Genomic DNA, 10,982 nt, shown 5'->3' with positions numbered 1-10,982 from the left:
TGCTCGGCAGGGTCCGCGATTTTGGAGTAAGGACTATGATTGCGGTGGAGATATACTACAGTCCATTTCGGACGCCCCCCCAAGCTGGACGCGCGACGTCGCCCGATACGCTTATCGCGCGACGCACGAAAATCACGCCCGGAAATTTCTTATAAGCGCGGTGCCGCGCGCGTCGCGTTTCACTTTCGAAAAGCGCGTCACGGTGAATGCGGGCGAGGCACCGCGCATGAGCCGAACGCACGGGACAGATCGCAAAGCGTCAGAGCGCGCGCGCCTCATTCGCTCAGTATCCAGTTGGCTTGGGCGAGCGCACCGTAGTGTGGTACCCGAGCGGACGTCGAACGTATCGCTAGTTGAACGCGTTCCGGTTGGAAAGTGCCGCGGCGGCAGCCGAAAATATTTTCGGCGTAGTGAAAGTGGACCCCGAGTGAAAGTCGAACATGGATTCGCCCCAAATGTACGACAATCAGCAGCACGGGCAGCAAAACGTGATCGGGGCGGACGCGAAAAAGACCGTCATCATGAACAACAACAACAACAACAACAACCTCACCACCCTCAACAACAACACGGGCAACTCGAAGCAGACCGCCGCGCTGCTCAAGCAGCACCAGCTGCAGCAGTACCAGCAGCACGGCGAGCTGAGTGACCTGAACACCCCCGAGATATCGCTCGATCTGCAGAATCTGATCGACGATTCTCAGTTCGGCGACGGCCTCTTCACCGACATCCTGCAGAGCCAACAGGGCAAGCACCTGCAGGGGCTGCACACGCGCCAAGCGATGGGGGTGCAGAACAACAATTATCCGCGCACTACGCTCGCGTACATGCCGCAACCGGTGCACAGCGGCGTCACCTACGGGAACCAAAACTCGAACAGTGACTCGAACAGTTCCGCCGGTAGCGACGTTCCTAGTATTAAAGAGGAGCCGATAGACCCGCAGGAGTTTCGGCGGCAAACGTCCTGCAACCTCCTGCCCAACGGGTACATGGGGGGCGGGTACCCGTCGAACCCGGGCGCGACCTTCACCACACTCACTCCGAGCCCCGTGCTGCACCACCAGATGAACGCGATGAAGAGCAAAACGTCGCTGCTCAACCAGCACGTGACCCGCAAAAGCATGAAGCCCTGTGATAAGAACAGCGACGAGTACAGGAGACGGAGAGAGAGGAACAATATCGCGGTGAGGAAGAGCAGGGAGAAAGCGAAGGTGCGCACGAGAGAGACGGAAGAAAAGGTGAAGATACTGATGAAGGAGAACGAAAGGCTGCAGAAAAGGATAGAGCTGCTTACCGAGGAGCTCAACGTGTTGAGGAGTTTGTTTTCGAACGTCGGGGTGCTCCCGGAACACGTCCACAGGGAGATCAACAAGCACCTGGACACGTTCCAGCTCCAGCAGCAGCAACAGCAGCAGCAGCAGCAGCAGCAGCACATGTAAGCATTGCGGCGTTCGTTGAGGGGGGTGGTTCGATTATACCGTGTGTTTCGTTTTGCGTAGGTCCGACGACGGTAGGCAAAGAATGATGGATATGGTGCACGACTACGGGCCATAGCCGTTGGCGGAACCCTAGGGAAATGTACGTTTAGAGCTTTAAATTTTCGTGAAACGAATGACGTGGAGATCTCCGTTACAGCCGTACCATGAATTTATTTAATATATATTTATTGACGTGACGAGGAGGAAAGAATTGACGGGTATTACAAATTACGTTGTAGATTCCGCGACGAAAATAAAAGTGCGAATATTTTATATACATTATATATATATATTTTTCGACCGATTGCAATGAAAACGTACCTTTGTATTTTTTAGGATATATTTTTTAAAAAAATATATCGTTGTTGTATCTTATATAGTTTTTATACGTAACGTAAGTTTCTCCATGTAAATGTATGTATAATATGTATTTGTATAAATTTTAATATATTTCCAAAGAAATAGATTTTTTTCTAACGATGTACATTGTCCGCCGCTTAGATGAAAAAAAAAACGTTCTTGTTTTTATTTAATAAATATTTTTCGATTTTACTTTTCTCGTTTTTTTTTGGGCCACTATGTATCCATGAAAAATTCTATTTTCTACTCCCGTCCGTAAATTACCTAATTACCCACCGATCTAGCGTGCGAGAAGCGTCACTTTACCACGTCAGTTGCGTTACCCACGGATCCGAGTCACTTCGGACATTTCCGGGAGCAATCGGATGTTTTCGGAGAAATTTCCAACGCTTTGAATTTTGACGGTCATGTCAGTGAATGTATTCCTTTTGATTTGCGAAAATATACCCAAAAATTAACGGTCGTAGAAAAAGTATAGTACCCAACAGGTGTCGATAAATTTTTTAAATCACTTCTCGAATTTATATTTTTTAACCATGAAGGTATGTATTTTTAGACATTTATATTACCGTAATATAAAATATTCAGGATATAGTCCGTCTCAAAAAATTGAAAAATCCTGTCCCTCCTTCAAAGTTTTATATAACAATATACATATTTTAAGTAAACAACTTAAAGGAAGTCTGTGTGAATCCATGGTCCGCTCTAACTTCAATTATTGTAACTCTGTCTATGTTTTTCGGATGCATCAGGAAAGCGTGTTCAGGTGGTACCCAACGCCTATATTAGATTTGTCTGTGGTGTGAGAAAATTTGATCATCTACCACTTATACAATGATTAAAATAACTTTTTTGTTTAAGGTAATAAATAATCCTAATTCGCCAGTTTCCATAAAAAAATCGCTTAATATTTCGTAACACTGTCCACAATATTAATATTAGGAATAATGCCAAACTAACGGTGCTACGTCATAACACCGCAATTTTTCAGCCCTCCTTTTCATACAACGCCGTAAAGTATTTCAACTTAGTTCCCAACCAGTTCCTTCACGTGTCATTACATAATATATCTTTTACCTTTCTATTAACGGGCTTAAACTAAAATCAGTAATATGGTATACTTCCACCAGAAATATAGTGCTTTTACAACCGACCCCGTGATTAACTTTGCCTACTGTTTATTACTCCAAAACCGCAGATCCTTACCCGTAACCATTCCAGGACCGTCCTCGGAATTTATCTACCTATACTAATAAGCGGGATGTAAGTATGTTTTCAATCTTTTTCGCCGAGAAACTCTTGAAACATGTACATAAAAAAATGGTACAAAGTAACAATTTATGACGTTCTATTCCATTACATTTCTATATAGTATCATTACTAACTTACAAAATATTAAATATAATAATAATAAAGTATCGTTCACTTAAAAAATCGTCAAGTATTTTTTTGGAAATTCTTTTAGGGTTAAAACACTATTCACTTGATAAGCGTTGTAGATTATTTAACTAATTAAATCTGCGTGTTACTCATTTAAAACTGGCGAAGCACCAGTATCTTCTCTCACTTCCCTTTTGACTATCCCATTTGCAAGTATTTTTCGTACAGTTGACTTCGAAACTTTGGTCATGTCACTTGTTTTTATTGCTGCTCCTACTTCCCCTTCTGAATCGTTTATAAAATTGGAATCATTCAAAACAATTTATTTAGCATCTGAAGACAAATATATCGGTTTTTTTATTTGCTAAGATAGTGATAGTCTTCTAAATTGTCATTAATTTCGAGTACCATGTCCACTTCGTCTTCAAATTCTGCGTTGGTTTCTATGTCTTCTTCTAATAGGAGAACATCTGCTTTATCAGACTGTTTCCACAGAACCTTAAAAAATATTAAATTTTAAGATTCTAATAAATATTTATCTGTTGTCAACAAATCGAAGAACTATGTAGACCCCCCCGAAAGACCCACAAGATAAAAATGATTATATTCAAATTTAGCTGTAAAACAAATAGAGTACCCTTTGAACTATCCAGTGAAAACAGCCTCGCAGGACCAGAGCTCGAGAATCAGGTACATAAATACGTACTTACTGGAAGGAATATATACGAATATGTCGAAATTTAGATTAAACTCTTAAGAATGGAGAAATGTTAAAATAAACGCTTTTACTTATTCGGAAATACACCGCAGCATGAAATTTAAAACGGAAAACTTTCAAGTTTCTACAAATAATGCAAAATAAACATCTATTGCGATGGGTTTTACCACGGTCCTGCGATGGTCTGCGGTTAAGGTACTGTAAAATACTTAAAACGCCAAAGCAATAAATGCACTATATTTTTGGCCGTATTATACCTACATACGGCAATAAAACTCGGGTCTGGTAGGCATTAAGCAATAATTTAATTTTTTCTTGTTTATTTAGGTGGGTATAATCTTGCTTTTTACAAAGCCTCCGGATTCCTGCTGCAAAAACCTACGCAGGAGGAATCTAGAAGTTTTGTAAAAAGTATTACAGTATCCTGTGGAAGTTTCTTTGAAAAAAGAAGCAATGTCATTAAATATATACAGTAAATTCATGGCTAAGAATACCTATATATAAAAATTTAAATCTAATTCTGTTTCACTGTCGGAGTCGTCATTGAAATTAACTAATATATGATTTATACTATTTTACGACCGACTTGTTTTCTTTTGTCTTTCATTCACTGGGATCTAATAATAGGAACCCCAGCTTTCTATAACAATTTAACTGATATTATTTATTATCATAAATTAAACATCAAATCTTGCGATTCTACGACTTATCTTAATGATGTAATGTAATTTTTTTTCGTCTGACACTAGTAAGCCACAAACATTTTAATTAATAATAACATTTTAATATTAAGTGGTAAAATAATAATAATAATAATAAAATGCTGCCAAGCGACTAGGGCTAAGATTTAACGAAGACAAAACAAAGTACATGGTAATCACAAGAACAGAGCGCAGAGACAGAATAGGCCAAAATGTCTCTATGGACCAATACAACTTTGAGAGGGTCCACGAATTAAAATATTTGGGAAGATACCATCACTTCAGACAACAACATTACGAAGGAAATTAATAATAGAATGCAGTGTGCCAATCGTTGTTGTTTTGCATCGCGAAGTGTAATGAAATCGAAAATTGTATCTCGAAGCACCAAGAAATACCTATACCACTAAATTATAAGACCGATTATGAAATACGCGTGAGAGACATGGACATTGACAAAACAAAATCAGAACCGACTAAAAATTGCAGGGAGAAGAATTTTAAGGGGCATATACGGACCAACCAAAGATGATGTCACTCAACAGTATCGCATTAGAACGAACAGGGAATTGGAAGAATTATACAATCACCGAGACATCGTCAAAATAGTAAAGACGGAAACACTGAGATGGGCAGGCCATGTCAGAAGCCAAACCGACCAACGACTAATTAAATTAGTGTGGGAAGAAGTACCGGATGGTAGAAGACCGTTCGGAAGACCTAGATTGCGTTAGAGAGACAACATAACAGCAGACGTAAATGCGCTAAACATTGAACAGGTCGAAGAAATAATGATGGATCGGGACAGATGGAGGCAGATTGTGAAGTCAGCCAAGACCCACCCTGGGTTGTAGAGCTACAGAGAGAGATAGAGAGAGAGAGAGAGAGAGAGAGAGAGAGAGAGAGAGAGAGAAAATAATATTTTCCAAATGATGGGCAAATAAATATTTTCCCTATTTTGAGTCTGCAGTTTTTTTTGGGACGCCCGTGACGGGGTGAGTCATCATCGGTGTGAAAGTTCGCTAGCGACGCCGCTGCCCGCGGGTACTCGATACACTCGGTCCGTTGTCGGTACCGAAAAAAAAAAAAACGGTACGAAAAAGTGAAAGTGCGCGCCGAATTTTAATCATGTTTAATTGGCGTTAAAAAAAATAACTGTGCGAATCCAATTTCGTTTCAGATTAATTTGAAATAGTTCGCGTTTGCGTTCTTTTCCTGTAAACGGCAAGATGCGACCGATGCGGGGCGATTTTTGGGATCATTTTAAAAAGAAAACTTCACATGAACGTACGGCCTAAACGTATATTTCGATGAAATTTGGCACACACGTACTATACATCGAGAGGCACTATTTACTATACCCCAATTTTTAAAAAATATACCAGCGGCGGGCGTACGTGATTTCACCTGTCTATTTTGGCAGGCATTGATGGTACGCCACTGATTTCCCTTAAAATAAAAATTATTCCTACAATGCACGTGACGCCCTCTGCAAGCAAATGTCATATTCAAAATAAATAAGAACTAAAAGTTCAGATTTTCACGAAATTGTATATTTTGACATGAAAGTGTACATACATATATACAAACTGCCTGCTACTATATATACCGAAAAATGACCATATAGCCTTAATTAATGTTATTGTGAGGGTTTAAGTTCAATAAAGGAGAGGTGTTTAAATCTAATTGATCGTTAATACATTTGAATGTCTCATTTTGTTAATCTCCGTGGCTTCCAATAAATTAATTTTCTACTTTTTGTGGCTCTATGTAAAATATCAAAATTGTCGTCAAAAACGTGTTTTTCTGTGTTTAAGTGTGTAGCATAATTAGAATTTAGACTATTGTTTTTAAACGCTCTTTTATGTTCGTTAAGGCGTTTCTTGAAGGACATTCCTGTTAATCCAATAGAAATTTTAGTACAAGATCCGCATTTCAACCTGTAGACAGCTGATTTTTGAGATTTTGAACGTTTCGTTTTACTGTTTTTTAAAAAATTTCCTATTGTGTTGTTAGTGTTCTGAAAGCTATTTTTAAACCACATTTTTACCAATGTTTTGAAACTTTTTTACTAGGTTCTCCTATGTATGTAATTATTTTAAATTGTTCGTGTTCTGCATTAGGTTTCGGATAAATAGAGTTTACTGTTGTCTGGATTTGTTTTTTATTTATAATTTTATCTATAATGGACAGATTGTAGCAGTTGTTCAGTGATATTAAGTTCTTTGCTGTAATTTTTTGTTGAGAGTGGCGTATTAAGAAGTCTATGTATAAAAGAGTGAAATGCAGCTATTTTGTGTGTATATGGGTGATTTAAGCTGTTATGTATGACTGTGTCCTAATTTGTTTTGCGTTTTCGTAGTAGTTAAATCTAAAAAATTAATAGAGTTATCCTGTTCAATCTCGATAGTGAATTTTATGCGATTATGTAATGAGTTAATGTAACTTAAAAAATAATTCAATTGTCTGTCCGTTCCAACAAAGCAAGCAAATACATCATCCACTTATCTATACCACCATAGAAAACTTTTACTTGCTTAACCTCTCCTTTATTGAACTAAAAGACAGTGGCATTCATCTATATTTATAAAGTTACCTAAAAAACAAAATGTAGAATGTTCCGATCATCGAACAGTACCCCTTATGAGTCACATTTTGAAGGTGGTTTTAAGAATTATTCATAATCAGCCATAGCCAAGTAGGATTCAGAAAGGCTATGGAGACTAGAGAGATTCTGTTTCGTGTAAACGTGTCTCGACATGAACCAAGATGTCTGCGCCTGTTTTGTTGATTTTGAAAAGGCGTTTGATAAAGTTAAACACCAAAAACTTACAGAAATACTACAGAACGTGATAGTCGAGACATCGGAATCATCGTGAATCTTTACTGGAACCAAACAGCAAGAGTCAGAATTGAAGATCAGCTTACAGATGAACTGGAGATTTTGTGAGGCGTGCGTCAGCGCTGTATTCTTTCTGCGCTACTCTTTTAATGTATATAGTGAGGCAATTTTGAATAAACGACAGGAGGGTGTTACCATAAACGGAGAGATTTTAAACAACTTACGTTATGTGACACCATTTCAGACAAGTCTGCAAATCCTGCTGCTAAATAATATTTATTTATTTATTAAAGTAAAATAATCAATAGGCTAACGACCAATAATAGATTACAATCAATCAAAAGTTATAAAACAAAAAAAAAGAGAACACATGCGTTAACAGTAAAGAAAAAAATAAATATGAGCAGTTATTAGGGTTTGTTTAAAATTGTGGTTCGAAAGTTGCAGAAACCAATTTGCAAAATGCCCACATCACACATTCTGTACAATATATTATTTTGTTCTAGATTAGTGTAAGCTTTAAGAAGTTAAAAAGTAATATTATTCCTTGTTAAATATGTAGGGACAATAAATCTTAATTCACTAATTAGAAAAAAACAATCTATTCTGCCCCAAACCAGTTTATATAAAAAAATTGCTTCAGCAATTTTCCTTCTTTTTTCAAATGTGCAAACACCACACTTCTCGGTCAAAACGATATAGGGTACATCATAATAATAAATATCATACTTCTTATAATAAAGGGACCTCAAATTTTCTTCTGGATCCTTTTTAATTCGTTTTTATATACGGAATATTACGAACCCCAGATAATCGAACAATATTCGAGAATACTCCTAACATATCCATTATACAGTAGATTCAGCGTTTCCTTATTTTGAAATCCGGAAGAATTTCGAACCACAAAGCCTAACATTTTGTAACCTTTTTTTGTTATACTGTCTATATGTTTATTAAATTTTAATCCGGAATCAAAAAGTACACCGAGATCCTTCATTTCTGTTTTTCGTTCTTTATAATTTCTTTCATTTTATATTGATACATGATAGGAGTTGATCTTCTGCCAAATGCCATGATATTAAAATTTAGTTTATTTGTTTTTGACCATTTGATTACTTCATTTAAGTCCTTTCGCAGCAATTCACAGTCTCCTCTACATCGAATTAAGCGAATTTGCTGCAGATTGTGGCATTTCATTGATCAAAATGTCAAAGAAGAGTGGTCCAAGGTTCGAACCCTGCGGTACCCCCGAGTGAGCTGCAAAGGGCTCCGAAGGGGCACCCCTGTAAACCACATATTGCTTCCGGGAGATTAAATATGAACTTGAGAGACTCAGAAGATCTCCCCAGGGACCAAACCCCGACAGCTTCCACAGAAGAACATCATTTGTGTGTAGCAAAATCAGTGTACACTACATCAACCTGGATATTCGCGTCTAGAGCCGAGTTAACGTACTGAGTAAAGCACTATAAATTTGTCACAGAGGAGGTTTTCGTCGTGAAGCCATGCTGCTCCTCCGCAAATACCGGTCTTACATGAGCATATATTTTCTTATGCAGGATCGTTTCAAATATTTTACTTGGCGCGCATATCAAAGTGATAGATAGATAGATAGATAGACATTTCGCTTTTAGATAGTACACATAACACATATATGGGTATATTAAGCACGTCACATCACACTAAGATACGGTGTTTAAACAGTACATTTAAAAAAAATCATCTACTGAGTAGAGACACTTATCAGTTCAAAAGATCTTAATTCTTTTCTTAAACACAGACAAACTATCAGTGTCTTCGAAGCATTTATAGAAATTTAAAGCTGTTATATACTTTCAAGCCAAAATAACTTGGGTTTTGTTGCCCGAAATGTAGTCTAGGGAATGGAACGTCCAAGTAATCTCTTTGCCGCGTGTCATGTTCGTGCAAGTCATATCTATTATTCGATCTTATCATGTTACTTTTGACGCAAATCAAAACGGAATAAATATATTATGACGGAAGTGTCATGATCTGAAGTTCCCTAAATAAATTCCTTAGACCCCAATAGATGATACCGTAATCTGTCACTGATCGGAACAGCCCACAGCTTTAAAACGTCCATGGACACTGTATCTTTAATATTTTGGATTAAGTATGATAGGACGGAACTCTTTTATATTATTATGCTTATTACTCTCTGGTATTGGAGAAATTTTGGAAATTTTCCAGATATCCGGATATGTCTGAGTTTTTAATATTGAATTAAAAATTATCTCCAGAAGCTCCCTACAAGCTTTAACAATATAGGGCGGAATATTATCTGGTCCACATGATTTTTTAGGCTTTAGCTTAGCAGTAGCCTCCAGTATCATCTTTTGCAATTTTATTAATGGTTAGTCTGCAAGATGGTATGTAGCCGGCTTTTCTGAATACACACTTTTAAAGTAATCCTCAAAAACTTGGGCTATCTCACTGTTGCCACTATTCTCTCTCTCAAAGAACATGCACTCCGAACCAACATCAGAGTTCCCTATTGCGTAGTGCACAAGTTTCCAGAAACTTCCTACATCCTACATATTTCATATCAATTTTTACGAGGTCTGTCAATTATATTCCCGGAAAAGTGCCCGGACGGTCCGGAATATACATAAATTCTTAAAATTAAGTTATAATCCTTCGCAGTAGTCTCCCTCTAGCTCGATGCACCGGCGCCACCGTTGGATCCACCATTGGAAGCACCCCCTGAAGCCCCCTGAAGATAGGTCCCTCAGCACCCGTGTCGTGACACGTTGCACCTCCTCGACGCCGTCGTATCGGTTGCCCTTGAGGTAGGACTTCAATTGTGGAAAGAGATGAAAGTCGCAGGGGGCCAGGTCCGGCCTGGGGGGGGGGGGGTGCGGAAGCGTTGGAATGCCGTTTTTGGTCAAAAAATCGCGAACTGCGAATGAGGAGTGGGCTGGAGCGTTGTCGTGATGCAGCACCCATCCACGTTTGGCCAATTCCGGCCGTGCACGAAACACACGGGCCTTCAGACGTTTCAAAACTTCAATGTAGAACTTCCCATTGACTGTCTGACCTGCTGGAACGTATTCGTGGTGTACAACTCCATTAATATCGAAGAATGCGATGAGCAAAGATTTCACTTTTGATTTCGATATTCTGGCTTTTGTGGGGCGCTTCCCCCCCTTTTCCACCCACTGCATGCTCTGTCGTTTGGTCTCAGGGTCATACTGGAACACCCAAGACTCGTCTCCGGTAATAACATTTGACATCCAGTCTTCTCCTTCCTCAATTCGAGAAATCATGTCTTCACAGATGGATAAACGAAGCTCTTTCTGCTCAACTGTGAGCACTTTGGGAACCATTTTCGCGCATCCCTAAATCCTCGTGTAGCATCTGTCGAATGGTTTCCTTGTTGATACCCAACTCGCCTTCCAACATTCTGAGGCTTACCCGACGGTCTCCGAGCACACGCACGCGCAGGCGATCGACGTTTTGTGCCGTTCGAGAGGTGGAGGGAG

General features: G+C 39.0%; 1 protein-coding gene across 1 annotated transcript; it reads left to right on the top strand.

Moving 5' to 3' along the window:
• Positions 1 to 305: 305 nt before the first annotated feature.
• On the top strand, positions 306 to 2,030 carry LOC132700843 (CCAAT/enhancer-binding protein). The gene is made up of 2 exons (XM_060668417.1): positions 306 to 1,435; positions 1,500 to 2,030. Exons 1-2 carry the CDS (start codon positions 441 to 443, stop codon positions 1,552 to 1,554), a joined length of 1,050 nt encoding a protein of 349 aa, XP_060524400.1. The 5' UTR covers positions 306 to 440; the 3' UTR covers positions 1,555 to 2,030.
• The last annotated feature ends 8,952 nt before the right edge of the window (positions 2,031 to 10,982 follow it).

The sequence above is a fragment of the Cylas formicarius genome, unplaced genomic scaffold (genome assembly GCF_029955315.1).
Source record: "Cylas formicarius isolate icCylForm1 unplaced genomic scaffold, icCylForm1.1 PGA_scaffold_10__41_contigs__length_53128322, whole genome shotgun sequence".
NCBI classification, from domain to species: domain Eukaryota; kingdom Metazoa; phylum Arthropoda; class Insecta; order Coleoptera; family Brentidae; genus Cylas; species Cylas formicarius.
The sequence above is the reverse complement of the archived record's forward strand: the minus strand, read 5'-3'. Positions and strand labels throughout refer to the sequence as shown.